Here is a 20,010-nt window from a genome sequence, read left to right as displayed (position 1 = left end):
CACTCTGGGAACTTCATCAGTATAACCCAGCCCAAGGTCTCCCTACCCACTATGAAAGGCAGCACATAGCTTTGATGTAGAATGCAAGGCTCTCTCCTTGTCAGTGAGTGGTTTTGTTGGGGGATTGTGAATTGGGGGAGGCTGCCCTTTAAGGGTTTTGACCCACAAGAATTGCTTTACTACTGATAACGTACTTGTAGACCAAGCTGATACAGCACCCTTCAGTGGGATGCACTAGGGCTAAAGCTGGGCCCGGTACCCATATGCCAAGGCATCAGCCAAAGTGCAGAGGGCTAGAGCAGCCAAAAGCAGGAATGTGCAAGGATCTAACCCCTACACATCCTCTGCTAGGGTTTCTGCTGGTCAGAGCACAGCACTAATAACTGCTAGAAGAGATCCTGCCCGCAGATTGTACCAAAAATCAAGGCTTTGCTTTATTCTCAAACACATTTGTAACTCCTGGATGGAAGAGTAAAACCTCTCTAAATATTTGGGAGAGAAATCAGGAAAAAAAACCCAGCAAAACCTCCCATAGTGCCACATGTTCTTAATCCAGAAGGGGTTTTTTTCTGTGTTTATTGCCACACTCTTGGGAGCAAGGCACTGAGCAGGGTGTCTCCGTGAAGCTTTGGCAGAGAAGAGGCTCCACAGCCTTTCCCTTCTGATGTCAGCAAGGCCCCACATCTGTTGGTGAAAACAGCACATTTCTGACATGGCAACAACATGGGTTAAATTCCAGGCATGAACTGGGTGAGTTGTAGTTTTAACACGTTAACATGCTCTACCAGGGGAAAAGCTGAAGTATTTTTAGCATGGCCAGAGTGTTTGTCTCTGCACTGTTCTGGCCTTTTTTGGAATTGTTAACTCTGGAAACAAACACAATAGCCTGTGCAATAGTGAAACACCACCTATTTCTTTTATTGTTTGCCACAAAGAAGACTTCAATTTGTACTTCCAAGGAGATTAACAGAGAAACATACATCAGCTACTTCTGCCACAGCTCACCCCCTTCACAATGCCAGCCAGTTCACTTACTGTTTCCCTACTTCTGCTCATGCCCCTTGGCCCTTCCTACTTCCATGCTTAGCTTCGACAAAATCTCAGTGGAAAAACCATTTCTCCTCATGATGAAATTCCATCCCGAGTTGTTGCTCGAAGGAGTTGCCCCTCCTTCTCCTGTTTGAACAGTGTGTGAGTTCAGCAAGAGGAGTCAACAAAACACACTCTCGTGCTGCATTGCGTGCAGCCTTCTCATCCTGCCCCTCACATGGCCACTCAGACCGATTTCCAACACATGTCAGGGAGAAGCATCTACTGACAAAATGTTTGGGTTTATCCTGTTAAAAACCCACCATGCTGTGCTGGGGCAGAGCCCAGCAAGTCAGTTAGGGATAAAGGAGATGAACTTTAAGCACAAACGTAACCACAAGAATTAACACAAGGCAAGTCTGGGGACTGAAAGGGGAATCACATGGAGTGAAGGAGGGACTCTCCCTCCTCTCCTATTTGCTTACCCCATTTCAAATAATATTCCCTTCCTCCTCCCCTCTGCCTGGCACTACCATAACCATGCAACACAGCTGTAAGGAACAGGCATCCGACATTCCATGGTGCACATGGCTGCCATCAGCATGCTCAGGGACTGGTAACAGCCAGGCCACACATGCAAGTTACCCGGGAAACAAGGTTCTCGAAAGAATTAATGGTCAGAGAGGCTCCTGTGGCTGCAAAAGGAGACTATGGTTGATGATTTGCTCCTAGATGAAGGGAGAGGAGAACAAGCCTTTTGTTTGTCCCGGTTCTTCTCTTCCTCCTCTTCAGAAATTGCCGTTACCTATCTGGAATTACTTCTCCAGTCACTTCTTGTTGCTTCCAGAGTGGGGGAAGGAGATGGGGAAGGGGGGCTGCACTTGGCAACTCGGACTCATCTCTCAGGCAGCAGGACAAAGAAGATGGCCTTGAGGAAGTGACCAAAGCTGCAAACAGCAGCCACGAGCCAGTGGGAACGCAGGCTGGGGTCAGTATTCACCACGCATTTTGTGATGTCTGCCTAATGAGGAGGGAAGAGAGAGCGTCAGAGAGAGGTGCCCACATCAGCCACCACTGCAGGCTCTCCCAACCCCACAACCCACAGCACCACACCACTGCTGCTGCAGCACCAGGAGTTTGTTCTGACACTTCCACACACCAAAAGTTATTAAATCAGGCCCAAGAGCCCTGCAAAATACACTTTCCTCATTCCCCATCAACAAGGCAAAGTGTCCCCCCTTCTCAGCCACCACTGAGGAAAGAAGTGCTGGACAGGAAGATTGTCCAGTATTTTCCATTTTGAATAGCTAAATACAACTTTCTTTCCCTGTTTGAAAGGTCTAGGAAGCTTTGGCAGTATCAGTATTCCCATCCTTTTCTGTAAAGCCAGATGCTTCCCAGAGGTTGTCCTGTTTAATATCAGCTCAAGTTGCTTGCACTTTTTCTCTTGCCTTAGTGTTTTCTTTGGAAGACAATCAAGCAAGCCAACCCCTGATTTAAATCTAAAGCAATGCAAGTTTTGTGTGTGGAAATATGAATGCTGGCAGAGGTGCCTCTCAGACACATGGGCCAGATTCAAAGATCGCTTGGGCAGCTGTTTTCAAGTGTTAACAAGAAGGGAAGCTGGCCTGCAATGAATAAAAAATAACAACAACCCAGCATATTGATGAAGACAGGCTCTCACCTGGCATGGGGAGGAGAAGGTGGAAAATACCCAGAGGGTAAAGTGAACAGGACAAAGATAGAAAGAAAATTGCATTTTCTTGTGGAGGAATCAATATTAGAAGCTCTGTCAGTGATATAACTGAGTTGTGGATAAACTTCAGCCTAGCACAAGGAGATGTGGACTGTGGTTGAGTAACACAGGGTACAGGCTCTAAATCCTGAAATGTTCATCCCTAAAACAGGACACGAGAGATGATGAATTCTCCAATAATCTTCTCCAGTCCTTCTGCCTGTGTTGAAGACATGGGTGAGCCCCACATCACCAACTTTGGTCATCATTAGAAGGAAGCAAAAGGCGGCTGAAGAAATGAATGCTGGTGCCTGGTTAGTGAGCACAGCAGTACTAACTGATCCCTTTGTCATCTACAGACCAAAGCTCTGATGACAGCAGCCATGTTTTCCAGCAGTTCCTCCCCCACAGTGTCTGGAAGGCTGGCATGATGCAGCTCCCCGCTCCACTGATCTCCTGGGAGCAACAGGAGATGCTGAGCCCATGAATAACTGACAAGCAGAGACTGCAGGAGGAATGAATACAGGCACGTAAGGATGGGAAAAAACAGGATGACAGGAGGAAGCTGAGTCAGCACCAAGGTGTGGAAATACTGCTGCTTATAGCAAAAAAACATGAGCAAACGTAGCACACAGCCAAGGCAGCTAACAGAAGATGCTGCAGTGTGGTACCGGTGATTGTAGGTACTTTATCTGTTCTGTGGAGGAAAGCAAAGTGGGTGTCCCTGAATACTTTCAGAGATGGCTTAGCACACTCACCCTATTTGCATTTGAAAAAAGTCTGAACTGATTCAGCCTGTTCAATTTTAGCAACCTGCACAGTGTCATGTTTAAGACAAAGATGTGTCAAGCTGTGCCTTTAGTCGAGAAGAAGTCATGACATGCAGGTACCTGTCTGAACATGTATGTTAGGGTACCTGATCCATGAGAAACATAAGCTCTGAAGGACTTAAGTGTTTCATGTGAGCCTGTAAAGGGCCCAGATATGCACACTGGGTTGATTACAGCTGCAGAGGGTTAACTGCCAGATGAGAAAATGTGAACTCCTTAAAGCCCTGCTATGTTCTCCCAAAGACAGTGGGCTCACTGCTCTAACCAAGAGGAGTTACACTCAGAAGCATTTACAAATTTGTATGGGGCTTGCTTAGATAAGCAAAATTGCACAGCTGTATAACAATTGCCTTAGCTGCTCTTATCCAAATCAAGCATACCTGATAAGGCACTGGAATTGAAAACTTCAAAGTGACTTAATAAAGCAGGTCTTTGAGCCTTGTCAGGCACTGATAAACTGCTGCAAAAGCAGTTTGATCTTCTGTATTAATTGTTCAAACAAGTTCGAGTCACATGCACTGCTCTGTAGCAAATGCTGCTAAGAAAATTAAAATTTTCCTATTCTACTGTAAAGACACTACTGAGGCTGCAAACTCTCCACAAGAAGAGATGATGCCTCAAAGGTTCAAACTTTCTTCATTCCTCCGAAGAGGTTTGAGTTGGGTTTTGTGGGGTAGGGTCTTCTCCACCCCGTGGAAGCAGTGTGGGAACCTGCTGCTGAGGGGAGAATTTCATATGCCTTTCCAAGGTCTCCACAGTGGCTTTTCTGGACCAGCTCAGGGCACAGTGGTTACTCTTGGCAGCCTCCATCTGAGCTGATGGGAGCCATGTGCACAGGGGAAACAAGGACTTTGTGCCAAGACAAACTAACACCAGCTAGGCCAGGCAGTAGGCAACAGGGTCCCCATCACAGAGTTGTTTGGTCTGGCCTCTTAGTGAACAAGGGCTGGGAAATACCTTGCTGCAGTGCCTGCAGATCAAGAGGAAGAACATTCAGGGAAGCACAGCACAAGATGACAAGATGATTAGTAGCTTTCCCCCAGACTTGAAGGGCCCCTCATTTCTGGTGGGCAAATAGCCCCTTGTCACAGCTTGTTTTGCAGCTTGTCTGCTTTGTGACAAACTTTCCAAAAATATCCTTTTGGAACTATCCAAACAACTTGTTTTGAACTCTAATGAAGTAATACAAAACTTAAAACAAGATGCTAACTTATCAGAACATGCAAGTTTTATCAAAACAAAGAAAAAAAATAGTTGGAAACCAGAAGGAGACAAGTTCCTACGCAACATTTCCATTTTAATGAAACTGGATCTTTTCCAAAGGAAAAACTGTTTCAGAGAACACATTTCAAGCAGCTCTACAGGTACAAAGTTAAAGTAAGACTCAAATAACACTGAGGCAGGGACAGGTATTCACAGGCAGGAACAGTGCTACTTAATCCCAGGATATCCTCTTTACCTGCCTCGGCAGAATTAGTTGTGTGGATGCAAAACGGAATAGATCAGGGCATTCAAATCAAAGGTTACTTTTAGCCCAACCAAACAGTCACCTGAGTCAGTTGGCCTCAAGGTGACACAGTTTCAGAGAGGGCAGGGATGATTTAAGGTAGGATTGGCACTTAGGGATACAAAGGGATACAAAAGGGCACAAAGGGATACAAAACCAGAACAATGCTACTCTCCCAGCTGCTCTTCACCAAAAAAGGTGCCTTCACTCCTGGAGAAATCAGGTGACTGAACCAGCTACAGGCACACTTGGGAAGTCTTAGCACAGAGGAGCAATACTCAGCTTGGGAAAAGACGTCCCCCCCACTCCCCGGGTCGGTGAGGGTGGGAAGTGCCTGACTATTTCCTGACGGCTCAGGAATAAATTTCACCTCTTGGAAAAGAGGGAATTTGCTGCTGAGGCTGTCTGGAAACAGCACATGCCTTGGGAACAAGATGTCCCATGAACTCAGTGGTGTCATAGGGCAGTATTTACCTCCAGGCAGCATCTTCCTGGCAGCACACCAAAGCACTTTGGGCTCTATCGCTCCAAGGAGTGTCCATGCCCCTGCCAGACAGGCACACGGAACCTGGTACATACGTGCACCACCCAGCTGCCAGCCAGTCATTCCAGTCTGCTGGGGAAGCCACTGGAAAGGTGTCTGGCTATTCCACAAGACCAAAGTAAAGTTCTTACTCTGAACAATCCTCCACAGGAGCCAGTGCTCCCATTGGGTATAGAGACCAAAGAAATCAGATGCTTAAAGGTGAAAGGAGAATTAAGTTGGCAAGCCTTGGTTTTTTTAGTTTCTGGAAAACAGCTGGACAAGAGAATCAGAGAATGGTTTGAGTTGGAAGAGACCTTAAAGACCATCTAGTTCAAACACCTGCCTAGGGCAGAGACACCTTCCACTAGACCAGGTTGGTCCAAGCCCTGTCTAACTTGGCCTGGAACAATTGCAGGGATGGGGCAGCCACAGCTTCTCTGGGCAATCTGTGCCAGGGCCTCACTAAAATGACCCCTATTTGCAGTCTCTGACTGTGACTGGCTATTAGGTCCAGAGAAGATCAGGAATAGGTGCTGGTGGGCCAGGATTGAATTATCTTGGCTCAGCTACACAGGGTAGGACCAGTAACAGAGCTAAGTCTAACAAGGTGTCAGCAGGACAGAGGTGACCACAGGGCTGTGGAAGAGAATTTCACACCGTCTTTTCAGCATAAAGCTGCAGTGGGGACACTCCCACTTTCATTAATCGGGATGTTCTCTGGTCTGCACGTGCAGAAGCAAATTTGATCAGACAGCATTTCTTACCCAGCCTCCTCTCCTTTTCAGCCACGTCACCAAGGTCTTGCGGACAAACTCTCCCAAGCAGTCGACGATGGTGTGAACCATGGCTGGCTGCGCGTGCCGCACGCAGTCCACGGCCAGCCCCGCTGCCACGGCGTAGAGAGACACCACCTTGCCCCATGTTATGCCTGAGAAAAGAAGAAAGGTCATTCAGATTTACACACACACAGAGTTCAGTCTTGAATAACCAAAGGAAATGGTTCTTCTTCTTAAAACATGTCCATGCTGCCTGCATGCAGCCACAGTTCTGCGTGCTCTCCACTGTGGGGGAAAAGAAATACTAGGGGACCAGGACTGGGGAAAACTCTCCAAAACCAAGAGGCAGAATGAAATAATCTGACCTTGGTATGGTTTGACCACCTCTCAGCACTGGGGGAACAGCTTTGGGAAAAGCAGCCCAAAGGCACCAGCAGGGCAGAGAAGAAGTGCACCACCATGGTTTGCATTGCCATTGGCTCCCAGCCACGCACATGCTGCACAGGAGGTGATGGAATTGAAATAGTTTGAACAACATGGGGTTTTTGCCATCAGAACAACTCTTTAACACCCTTTTTCTAGATTAGAGAAAACTGTCCCAACGTGACACGCAAAGCACACGAGATAAGCATCTTCAGTTCTTCCATGGCACAAAAGCAAAAAAGAGAGGCAAAGGTACAGGGTCAAGAGGGTTCACAGAATCACAGCTGGAATGTAGGATTCATAGAATCCTGAGTTGGAAGGGACAGACAAGGATCATCAAGACCAACCCCTGTCCTACACAGAACAGCCCCAACAATCCCATCATGTGCCTGAGAGCCGTGTCCAAACACTCCTTGAGCTCTGGCAGGTTTGGGGCTGTGATCACTGCCCTGGGGAGCCTGTTCCAGTGCCCAACCACCCTCTAGGTGAAGAGCCTTTTTCTAATACCCAATCTAACCCCCCTGACATAGCTTCATGCCATTCCCTTGGGTCCTGTCACCAGAAAGCAGAGTGCCTGTCCTTCCTCTTCCCCTCATGAGGAAGCTGTTGATCAGTGTTGGCATCCTCCTCTACGTGAGGAGTACACCTCAGTCTCCACCTGAAAAACTGGTAGCTTTAAGAATCTGGCCACTCTGCCTACAATATTTAACACTGCCTATCCTACCCCACTGAGGGCAGTGCAGGGATGGAGGGTCAGTCAGTTATTCAATCTCCCAGAGGACAGACTTCCTGCCAGGCTGACTTGCCCACAGCAAGAGCTCCATGGAAATTGTCACAGCAGCAGTCATCTTCCTGTCAGTGCTAATGATAGGCGCTTGAGCTCAGCTCTGGGTACCACCCAACTTCCTGGGGTCTCCCCCACGCTTTACCAGCACCACTGGGCATAAACTCTTTATGCTCAAACATCACAGCCAGCTGTCTCTCATCAGGCTTTTATCAGGACCAGTGATCTGGAAATGCAACCCTTTTGCTCCCATGCAGAACTACCACTGCACAATGGCACATGGATTTCCTTTGGATTGGCTAGGAAGTTGAATTCCTCCCCTGCTTTCTTATCTGGAATAGCCATATTTATCAAGCATACTGTGAAGTATTTTACAATGTTAGGTCTCTATGGAATCTGTCCAAGGTCTCTCCCAAACATAGCAGAAGCCTGGTGAAGTTCCAGTATTTAAAAACCACACAGAACTGTTCTACAGGGTTGCAACGAGAAAGAAAACAGGTGAGAGGATGGAAAGATTTGTTCGCCTGGAGGGGTTAAACGCACCATCAGAAAACTGGATGTGCTCAGCAAGCAAAAATACAGTTTAAATGGGGTGAAGAGTCTCTCTCTTTCCTTTACTGCACTCTCAGATCCCCAGGCACTCCCATCTCTGGGATGGTGCTCCAGCCTCCTCACAGGTGTTCTCACTGCAGCAGAGCACCCCATTTTCCTCAAAAAACATGCAGATTTCAGAGCATTTCCACAGTTCTTCCACTTAGTGACTCAAAAGGGACACTCACACTAACACCTTTAAGAATCACTTTTCTTTTCTTTCCCTAAATAAAAAAAGTACTAAACTTTAGAAGAACTCTTCAAATGTCAGCCACAGGAATACCTTGTTAGACTGGTGAAAATCTATTCAGCGTTCCAAAAAAAGCCACTTTTCACTCATGACTAATGTAAGATCAAAATCTACAGATGATCCTTTCGTGAGGCTCTGCAGCAAGAGTGACAGCAGTAGCTCGGTGTCCCCTGTGATACTGTTCCTCCCCAGCACTATCCCCGAGATCAGAGGAAGTTATTAATACAACTAAAGCGACTGTTATTCTTGTCTTGGCTTTATTTGCCGAGCAAGCCCTGCAGTGTCCCTTCCCTGGAGCTGTCACTCAGGAAGTTCACTGCCTGTGTGGCATTCACACTATTTATCTGCCTTTCTCACATTGTGTGTCACCATGACAGCCAGCAGAACGAGCCAGAGACTATGAAACCACATGAGAAAACACTAGACAGAGGGGTTCTCCCAGCAAGAAAGAGTCCCAGTGCAGGTATGTCTCTACCTAATGAAAGGGGTTTTAAGGGGTTACACACCTTGCTGATGATATCTCTGGGACAGGCTTATACTCAGCTTTAGTGTAAGTCAGTTATACAGTTCTCCATCCCTGCAAAAATATGGATCCTTAAAGCTCGAGTTTCATGAACCAAAGTTACCCAAAATTCCAGGGAAGAGTTCACTGGCTTATTCCCAAGTTTTTATTGACCGCACTCTTTAAGTATCTGAAGCAAGTCCATTAGCTCTGAGATATTTACATGGAAGTAATGAAGACTGACAGGGCTGAGGTCACTCTGGTACAGAAAGACAGCTGCAGTCTTGTTTAAGTTTTAAACCCAAGTTTCTCTTTCCAACAGAAGAAAAGTGCATCCACAGCCAATGAAAGATAAAGGCTCAAGAGACCCATGACTTCCCCAGCACACAGGAAAGCAGTTTACTCTAAGACACATCAGTCCAGGGAGGATGGGCAAGGAAGCCCTTCACCTCCAGCCTCCATGCCAAGGTTGTTCCATAGTGGCACCTGCTGCAGGACTTGCACAAGGTGAGGGGTTCCCTGGCACATGGAGAGAACCCCTCTCCCTTTCACTGGGCAGCAGAAAGAGGATGAGCTGTTGGCCAATGCTTATCATGGTGATGGATGTGGAGGGCTTGGCGGTCACATCCTCTCCCCAGAGCACGTCCATCAGGGTCAAACCAATCTTTCAGTCTGCTTTTCCTGTTACCAGCACAACCAGGCCATGGGGGTGGGGGGTGGGGAGGAAATTGCCTCCTGATTTTCATATGTCTATTGTCACTGCTGGAGCCAGAAGATGGAGACAGCTGGCTGGGCTCCTCACCTGCAAAAGCAGGACACAGCTTATGCTCTTGTTCTCACCTGATGTAGGGGAGCCCTGAAACAAGGGAAGAGCAGACACCTCCAACACCTGGGCCTGTGGCCGGTCCCCCTGCCCAGGAGGGCTCCAGCAGCCATCCAGCCCCAAACAGGACAGGACAGGGGAACGTGCCTCAGCAGCCCTCCTCTGCACTTTCCCAGGACACCAGCTCCATTAACTTTTCTCTCTCAAGGACTCCCTTGGAAGGGGCAGAGGAGCACAGTCTACTGAAAGGGCAGTGCCTCTGTCCCTCACGATGTTCAGGCCAGCTTCAGGGTGACATTAGTGTGAGGCATCCCTCAGGATAAGCTGGAATTGCATCTGGCCAGTGCATGAGCAGTGAAGACACATCATCTTGCTCCAAATTCCTCAAAAGGCTTGGCTGCCATCCATGCTGGGTGAAATGGGCACACATCACCAGGCAAGACAATCCATTCATAGGCCTTCCTACTGTGTGGACTAGCACACACAGGAGCTAACAACAACAGGGAAAGGAAAACTGGTCCAGAAGGGAATGATCAAAACAGAGAAAGCTCCAAAACTTCTGCTCACAGAGATGGAACAAAAGGATATGGAAAAAGTGAAGAGCTGCTTAGAAGGCATTATAAAAAATAAGAAATACAAGGTACAGACTCAAGGCCAGCCATGGAGCTGAAAGTATGTAAACACTGGCAAGCCCAGGGGAAAATGAATTAGCAGGAGAGGAGTGCTCTTGAAAGTGTTCCTGCTCATATGAGCCTGCCTGCCCCAGGGGAGAGCTCAAGAAGCCATGAGACATGGCTGTGCGGTCTCAGAGCACCACACTACCCGAGGTTACTCAAATAAACTTCCCTCTGCTCCACTCCGCATCAAAGCCTCACTTGCAAGTCAGACCTAAAAGAAACATGATCCAGTGCTACATTTCAACAGCTGGAAGAATACAGCCAGACACAATATGCTTTGGTGGAGAGAAAGAAGCCAAGAGAGATGTGCACAAGGCAGGGAGCTCTAGTCTTAAGGCCTAAGCAATGAGGGAGCAGTAGGGTACATTTCTAACAGCATTCCATAGAATGACAGAATGGTTTGGGCTGGAAGGGAACTCAAAGTTCATCTTGTTCCACCCCAGAATCACAGAATCAGCTAGGTTAGAAAAGACCTCTGAGACCCTGGAGTCTAACCTGTGACCTAACAACACCTTGTCAACCAGACCGTGGCACTGAGTGCCATATCCAGTCTTTCACCAGCCTAGCAGCTCTTACAAACAGCAGGGGACTGTTTCCTTAGGAAAAGAAAATGCCTGCCCCTTTTCTACTTTTGTTTCTCCACCAAGTGACCCCTTCCTTCTGGGATTAATTTGAACAGCTAATGTAAATGTCAGCTCAGCTAGGCCCCAATTCACAGCCTGTTAAGTCAGGGGAGAGTCTCCTGCTGCCTGCAGAGCAACTTTGGAGCACACAGCAGAACTGATGGTAACATCGCAGAGGTGATGCTGCTGCAGATCCTTCACCATCCAAAGCAGATCAGGGCTCTGAGGTGCACATCTCCACACAGATGAGCTCTCCTCACCCTGAAGAACTAATGGGTTGCATGGAAACAGGGGAGCAAAATACAGCTTGACCTTTACCATAGTCTCTTCACCCAGATGACAAGCAACGGGACAAGAGGAAATGGCCTGAAGTTGCCCCAGGGGAGGTTTGGATTGGATATTAGGAAAAATTCCTTCACTGAAAGGGTGGTCAGGCATTGCAACAGGCTGCCCAGGGCTTAGTCAAGACTCGTAGACAGCAGGGACAGGAACAAGCACAGCCAGAGCTACACTGTTAAGACTCAAAACCAGACTAGAGTGTGGAAGATAGACATGTGAAAGATTAAGGAGAAAATCTCTCCATCAAGAAAGGATCAAAATCCCCCACTCTCTTGCTGGAAAGGCATTGTGAGTGACTACTGGGGCTCCCCAGGCTGTCTAGGCACTGCAGTGCCAGACTGTAGCTGTTTTCTTAATTAACTGCACAGTGAAAAACAGCCTGAGATGGTTTAGCCCTTGGTAATTGGCATGAAAACTCAGACAGAACTTGAGTGTCTGGTTTCCTTTGCTCCATAAGAGCCTCTTTCCTCTGAACTATGAAAAAAAAAGTAAGGAATGAGTGTCTGGCTGTCACAGCCAACTCTGATTTGCTGGATTTAGCATTAAATGCTGAGTCTTGAGACTGCAGTAGGATCCAGGAATGTTAAAAATCAGCATACTCCTCTGCCCTTCAGCAACTTCTACCAAGAGAAATCACAATAACAAGTTGAATTGAATACACAACCCCCAGCAGAGTGGCAGAGATGAGAAAGAAATAAAAACAAGGCATAGAGAGCACTGGGAAGGTTTGAATCCGCCCCCTGTGCAGCCATCCCACTGCCAGCCATTTCTGCAGCACGGTGTCCCCAGACAAGGTGCAGCACTGGTAACAGAGCTTGAGCCTGGGTTTCTACCATGCTCCCAAAGTCTCCAGCATTGCCAGCCTCACAGGGCTGAGCTCAGATTCCATTCTTACTACCCTGAAAACCAAGGATTTGGTACCAAGAATTATGACTCCTAGCTTTAATTTTAAACCATCCATGCCTTGCGTTTGCCTCCTGAGCTGAGAAGTTGAAGAGCACCAAAAAATGCAGCTCTCAATGAATTTGTCAATATGCATTGAGGGCAGGATTCCTAGAAGGCAGCAGGGCTTTCTCCCCAGCGTCATGTTTATGCAGCATAGCAGCACACACAGCCTGCTCCACTTGCAGCCATCCACCTTTCTGGCTTAGGTCCCTGTGTCACTTCAGCTCTGGAGGTGGGCCAGTTCTGATGCAGTCAGCTCTAGTCATCTAAGAAGATCACCTACTCACCTGCAATGCACATACCTGACCCTTGTTTTTCTGTAATCCTTTAAGCAAGTAAAGCTCAGCACCAAGTGACAAGACAGGGCACCTGCCCTTTGAACACAGCCACACTCAGACATTCCTGCTATACTTGCCCAGCTCTTGCTTTCTGAGCTCACAGGACCTCCCAGGCCAGCCCTGTGAAAAGGCACTCTGCATCCCAGGCATCTCTGAAAGGCTGCTGAGGGCTGCAGGACTAGCCACCCAATCCAGTTCCATCAATTTCCCATGACACAGCATCAGTTTCCCCTAACTCAGAGTAAATCTGCCCTCCTTGACCTGCCAGGAGCCCTGCCTGAGCAGTCCCTCTTGGAGATCTATTTTGCCATTGCTGTGATTCTAGGGAGGATCCATTCTCTCCACCACAACACACTTCACACCTTCTCCATTTCAAGGCTTCTCCAGGGTGGCAGTGGTTCTGCAAAAAGCAGCACAGCTGATTGTGAAGAGAAAAAGGTTTTAAGTGAGGAAGCCTGTTTGAAAGTACAACAGAAGCCTGGACTTCTATACTGTAGTAACTCTTCCCAATGTGACAAGAGTCACTGCGTCCTGTGACACTTGGCAGGTCATTGTCACTGGTTCCAGTGCTTTAACACTGCTATGCAAGTTGCTATCTTTGGTTGTTTTTCCTTTTATTTTTGGTTTTGTTTCCAGTCTCTAAGATCTACTGTCCTTCCACAGACAACACAAGACATTGCAGAAAACCTAGGACAATGTCAGGACCTGCCTGACACAAATGTCTGTGTAAAGGGTTTCTCTTCCCTCAGTTCCCACAGGCTGCATTTCCAGTCACTGGCAGGGACTGTTTCCAGGGGAGGCTGAGGTTCCCTTGCAGGAACACAGCAGAGGGTGTATTTTTGCTTTTGACCATCATTGCTGGAACCAGCCTGACAGCAGCAGCATCTAATCAGGGAGAAAGTTCAAAGCACCTGCCCATCTGGAAAAGCCTTCAGGGCCAAGACTCTACCAATATGAGAAAGGAGAAACATCAGACTCCATTGCAGCTCTGGCTATTGCTGTGGGAAAGGAAGCCAGGAAGAGAGGAACTTCCTTGTGATGAGTTGGTTCTGGCTCCCAGCATCAGCAGCATGAGCTGGAACAAGGGAGACTCCCATGCAATGAATCTTCTGCAGTTGCCAATGGTGAGCAAAGGAGCTTGGAATGAGTGACCTACCCATGCGATGAGGTAACACCACCTCCTATCGAGGAAGGGCAGGAGGTGCCTTCTAGAATGAGCCAGAACCTGCTGGGAGGATATAACAACACAGGGCATTTCCCTGCCAGAACAGAGCTGAGAGGAGCTCTCATTAAATCATTAAAGCAGGGCACACTGCCAAACTGCCCACAGCCCTTTCAGAAACCAGGCTCCACCTTGCAGGCTATCCCAGAAACATGCCTTCTTTGAGACAGGTGGCTCCATCCTGTTCTTTTCCACCCAGCCCTGTCTGTGTATGTGTCCAGGTACATTACCTGCAGTGAAAATCTGGGCAGCCACTGCCAGGAAGGCGTCTGTCACCACCGTCTCCGAGTGCAGCGAGATGTTCAGTTGGCGGGCAATATTCCGGTAGACATTGGGGCGAATGTATTCCAGCTCATCCCCTGGGAACAAACAGCCAGGAGTCAGCACACACAACACCAAGGCCTGCTCTTATCCTGTAGGAACTACGCCTAGGGCCACCCCACAGATCCCTTCAGCCAAACAGACTGAACCACAGCTCCACCCAAGTTTAAGCAGGCAGTAGAGTGCTTAGGGTCATTTAGATGCAGTTCCCTACCACCTGCACCCTCCTTTCCCAATATCCCCTGTGCCTGGCACTTCTAAACAGAGTGGGGACAGCCCATGGCCCTGTGTCAGTGGTGTAGCTGCAGTAATCCCTGAAATGCTGTTCCCAGGCTGGCTGCCTGGCTTTCCTTCAACACCGGAGACAGTCTCCAGATAAGCAAAGCCCTCTCATTTTATTTCAGAAGTGAGAAAGAGGCATGCACATCCATGTAAGCTTTTGAGAGATACGCCCTTTCCCAGCACCCCATCAGGCGTGTACAAAAATGCCTGAAAGCAAATGAGAGCAACTCAAGAATGCTGGAGGCTGATGAAAGCCAAGGATTCACCCAGAGCTGCACAACATTAATTGAGCAAAGAGGCTCTCAGCTCAGCTGTTCTACACTCACACAGGCAGAGCACTGATCTGGAGTTCTTTCTCTCCTCCAAATGGTTAAAGTGATGTTCATTTGCATGCCTGACTCCTCAGCAGCAAGGTTCCTGACACGCACAGACATATGCTTTCACCTCCAGACTGTTTTTTCCCCAGCTGGGAAATGGCTGGAGGTGTCAGGCCAGCTTGACGACCAAGATGGAATTACTAAGGACAAACAGAGAACCTTCTCCCACAGGACTGAGCAATGGAGCTTGGGAAATAAAAGTAAAGCTTTTCCTCTGTAGCAAAACAACCAAGGAATTTCGCTCTCTATAGGGGATCATGGATATTTAACGAAGGTTTCATGGCTGCTGCAGGAGCATGACACGACACATCACATAAGATCAAGGTCCTTTGTGCACAGAGAGTCCTATGACTTAGATTTAGGACACACTGTGCTCTTCTGCACAAGGGTGCTCTGGGAAAAGGAAGAGCTATCCCAAAAGCTTTACCTCCCACTGCAAGATCCAGGTGACTTGTCCCAGCCAGAGGGCAACTGATCCTCCTCAAAATTTCATTTATATGGGAGCTAAAAAGGAAGATGCCACTGCAATCAGGAGCTTGTTCCAGAGTCATTAGCTACTGATCCTTAATTCATTTAACTGGCACTCAGCACAGTCAAAACCTAGCTCTACAGAATTCCACAGCTGAGCTCTCCTGGCTCTTTCTGAGTATGGGATTGTCCCAGCCTAACGGCAAGAGGAAATCCTGCCAACACATGGTCAGCCCCGATAAGAAGAAACCTTAGTTGCACTACTCAACAGCTGTTTTCCCCTCACAGGCAGCACAAAGGCTTCCTGGTAAATGTAAGGAAATGGGGATAGCCCTAGTTAGCTGTGAGGGAGGCACGGGAGGCTGGGATCAGCACTTGGTAGCCTGCCATTGTTGCAGCTTCTAATAAGCAGTGCTTGGAGGCCCCAGATGAGATCAGGGTCTGTTTGGAGGCACACATGCCCCACCCTACAGCAAGGCACAGGGCAAACAGGAGCATCTGGGGAGGGAAAGCATTCCCTGTCCCAGCAGCAGTCCCAGGACCTCTCCTGCAGCACGTTACATTGGTGCTGATCTTCAGTGCCCTTGTTCAGATGTCTGACTTTGCAACATTTAGAGCAATTCTGGGGCTTCTCCTCCTTCCTCCAGTGATTATGGAGAAGTCAGCAGTGAAGCAGTGACATTTCCCATTCGCAGAAGCTCATTGCAGTGGTCAAAGGGCTTCCCTGGGCCTTGGCCAGAGGAAATACAAGTTCAGATAAACCAGAGCTCTGACACACACAGCAGTTTGGTCTGGGGTGCCTCATTTGGCCACATCATTTTTAGGTTTTACCACTTCTGACTCATTAATTGCACTAATTATCTGCTAAGCCTCACTGAGCTAATGGGCTCTCGCTCCCCAAGACCGCAACTGGATTGCCAGCACCCCTGTTGGCCCATCAGTCAGTTCATTGGACTCTCTACATCCAAGGCAGCTAACAAATACTCCAGCTTCTCATCTCCACAGGCTTCTCAGCACTATTACAGCAGAAAAAACTGGCCTGGCTTGTTGCACTGCTTAGGAAGTGGCTAAGGACTACCATTCCTGGCAAGCGGCTGGATACCACTCAGACTTGTGCTGGTGAGAGCAGCAAAGGGGAAAAGAAAGGGATGGGCCATGTGGCAAGTGGAGTTTCTGAAGAAACAGGACAGAAAAAACTCTTCATCCTAATGAGGAGGAACTGCTCACCCTTCTTGTTGCAAAGGTACCACATGGCACTCTCCAAACAGATTTGCTCAGAGAAGCTGCCAAATTCCAAGGACTATCAGCCAAATCTTTCCATCTGGACGTAGATAAGTAACAGGAGAGTCATCCAGGAGACGCCTTCAGATCCAGTGTGCCACCTGCTTGCCCTTTAACATATTCCTGGCCACCCACAGAAGATCTGGTTGAAAGCAAATAAATCTCAACCCTCAACCCATGCAGAAAGGGAGGACAAAAAAGCAGTGAGATTGACAGAACAACAACAAAAAAAATTGCCCGAAGATCAAACAACGACTGGAAACAAAAACAGAAGTCAGCATAGGAAAGAAAAAGTGAAAAAGAACAAATAATAAAAAAAAAAAGTCAATTAAAAGAAAGACAGCTATGCCTTAAAAAGAAACTCAAACAGAGGTAGAAATGGGAGAAAGTGGGGAGACCAGCCCTGGTCCTGAGTTTGCTAGGCCCAGCTAAAGGTTATTTCACCAGACTTATTTGAACTCTGGTGTAATTAAATCAGATGCAAATGCTGGTGGTAGTTTCCAAGCCAGATGTGAACTAAAACACCAGCCTGCAGGCAAAGAGGGATGTTGGAAGCAACCTGCAAGAATGAGGGTGCTGGGATCCCAAAAGACAAAGCAGCTAGACCTGAGCACACAGGATGCTATAACCCAAAACAAAAAGCCAGGCAACTGACAGCATTAGAGGGTGCTCCTGGTACACACACAGCTCTAGAGCATGTCTTCAAATCACAGCCTTCAGGCTTGACCTTCAGACTGCTCTCCCTGCAGCCCCCGCAGTTGCTGTGCCATGAGGGGGGCACCAAATGGCACCATATGACAGGCAACATCAGCCAAACTCCTCCCTGCTCCAGCAAAAAGCAAGAAACTCAGGTCTTGTGGAATGATTAGGATAGATGAAAGAAAATTAAAAACACACTGTCATTCAAAAGCAGCTTTCATAAAATCTCCAGTGTACACTTTGTAAGCCAGCTACCTCCAAAGCAAAGGTCCTTGCATCTGGGTGAGCTACTGCTGAAGCCCAAGTCTAGAGGCAGCAGTGCCCTACTAGACGCCAGGCTCGGTTGCTGGATTGCATCACGGCAGCCAAGTCACTCAGGTCTGGAGAAAACACTACAAGACCACCTAAAATGCCCAGCTGAGAAAGACTGCTGGAAGTACTGTGAGAACTGTTACACAGCTGGAGTCCTGTGCAGACAGAATTAGTTTGCTGTTGGGCTTTCTTGGACCACACCATGATTTTGAGTTGTTGTAAGTCCTCAGAAAAAAGCAGCTCTGCAGAAACCCTGTGCTGAGCAATGCTCCAAGGGACTGAGGAAACCCAAGCAAAAGAGCTGTTTAGGGAAGATCACCAAAACCAAAACTAAACGCCCCAAGCAGAAAAGCAAAGAAAATCCTCTATATCATCACTTGAAAAGCCTCTTCCAGAAACCTTAGTCTGGTGCAAATTGCTCCACAAAGTTTCAGTTCCCCCCCGTGCCGGCAGGGACTCACCCAGTCGCAGCAGGATGGTGGACACCTCGGCCAGCTTACCCCCAGGCACCGGGACGTTGTACTCGGGTTTGCTCCAGCTGACACCCGCCCGAATCAGCCTCGAGTTTATGTAGTCTCTGCAGAGAGCCTTGGCTTGGGACACAAGCTCCTTGTCCGTGGGAGACCTGTCAAAAACCTCCATCACTTCTGCAGCAAAGACTGAGGAACGATGCAGCACTTCCATCCTCAACTTCTGAACCCACACCTCTGCACGCACTGGCTGGAAGGCTGAGCCAGTGCCTTTGATGAGCAGTCCCTCGATCTCGTAGTTTGTCACAACTCCCAGCAGCTCTTCTCCACAGGCCAGTTTTTCATTTTACCTGGTGAATAAAAGCATCTGTAAGTCCTCTAGCATCGCAGCAAAGATGTAACTCAGAAGCCCAAGAATACAGTTACACTAAAGTCAGTAGTATCACATTTGTCCCGGTCCATCTGACAGAAAAGGAGCAAAGTCCTTCATCTTTTGGCCACTCTGACTTCCCTTCTAGAATCCTGTCAGCATGGTCAGAGCTGCAGCATGGAAGGGCTGCAGTTCTGAACTCTCAAGGTATTTTCTCTTTTCCAGTTCAGATTTGGCAGTTCTAGAATTACCCGTCAAAGAGACCACATGGTCAGAGTGTGGGAACAATTCATAGAATGTGTAGACAATCTCAGCTTGTTTCAATTAAACTGGAAAAAAAAAAAATAATCCCAAATACCGGCTACAGTTACCTCAACCAGATGTCAATAGACATTCCAGCTCAGTAGGTCATGGATCTTTCTGAAGAAATGGCACTATTGCAAAAACAGGGGTATGGGAAATTTGGAATGTTTCAATAGAGACAGTTTACCACATTCTCAGTTTAGGTTTTGGTTCTGCCACTCTTTTTCCCCAAAGCAACGTGCATACTACTTCTTGAAAACCCCTAGGAGTAGCAGAGAGAGCAAAACAGAAAAGTAGATTTTTACAAAGTTTTAAAAAGAACAACTTCAAAATTTCTTCAGTCATCTCAATTCATCCGAGTTTTTAACCCAGTGCTGATTTCAGTCAGACCAGTCTTTATTCAAATGCTAGTAAATGCATTTTTTCAGTCTGCAGTTTCAGACACCTACTTACAATGATGATTTTCAAACAAAATAAAGCCAGTCATTTCTGTTTATCCCAAGGAAAAATATATTTACCTCTCGTGTTGCACTTTTTCCCCCTCAGTGATTTCTTTTTGGGTTTGGTTTCACGTTTCTTTAGAAGATCTGCATCACTGAATACCTGGTTTAGGATTCATAGCTTACTGTCACACTTCTCTGGAGAGCACCAGCCTCCTCTGCTGTGCTCTCTGCAGGGCTCACGCCAGTGCCTCCTTCCCCATTTCTGTCAGCCCTGCATCCTGGCTGCACTCCACTGGGATTCTTGGGGCTTGCTCTCCTGCTTTTAAGGGACTCAGGCACAGAGGAAAGCTTCTGGCTTTAGCCTTGTAAGGAAGATGAAATAACCGGGAGGTGGGGTTGCTACAGCCAGAGAGAGACGTTTTCTCCTCCCCTTTCTTCTCTCTTAAGGAGGTTCTTTGTTTTTCTTTGTTGGGCTTTGTTCAAGGAAACCCACGACTTTGGGGTGAGAGCGAGAGCATAATTTCTGGACCAGGTTACTCCACGTAACAGACAGTGATGAAAGCACTGCTGAAACAGGAACAGCTCCTCCTGAATTCCCACAGCAGCTTTTGCAGAGTCAAAGTTGACCAGTCATTTTCATACGGTAGCCAGGTGGGGGAATTACACGCTGTCATACTTCAACCATGGGTTAGTTCTACCTATTCAATTCCCTCCATCATTTTGGACTTTGTCCCTGCCCATGACACGGGGTTGGAAATAGATAA

The 20,010-nt window shown here is 47.7% G+C and overlaps 1 protein-coding gene across 1 annotated transcript; it reads right to left on the bottom strand.

The window, feature by feature from the left end:
- Positions 1-897: 897 nt before the first annotated feature.
- On the bottom strand, positions 898-19,606 carry BOK (BCL2 family apoptosis regulator BOK). The gene is made up of 5 exons (XM_050308316.1): positions 19,322-19,606; positions 18,122-18,480; positions 14,151-14,279; positions 6,392-6,555; positions 898-2,050 (listed from the first exon to the last, which is right to left on the bottom strand). Exons 2-5 carry the CDS (start codon positions 18,342-18,344, stop codon positions 1,925-1,927), a joined length of 642 nt encoding a protein of 213 aa, XP_050164273.1. The 5' UTR covers positions 18,345-18,480; positions 19,322-19,606; the 3' UTR covers positions 898-1,924.
- Positions 19,607-20,010: the final 404 nt, after the last annotated feature.

Source organism: Myiozetetes cayanensis, unplaced genomic scaffold (genome assembly GCF_022539395.1).
Source record: "Myiozetetes cayanensis isolate MyiCay16 unplaced genomic scaffold, myiCay2020 scf13, whole genome shotgun sequence".
Classification (NCBI taxonomy): Eukaryota; Metazoa; Chordata; class Aves; order Passeriformes; family Tyrannidae; genus Myiozetetes; species Myiozetetes cayanensis.
Note: the sequence above shows the minus strand (reverse complement) of the source record. Positions and strands in the feature narration are given on the sequence as shown.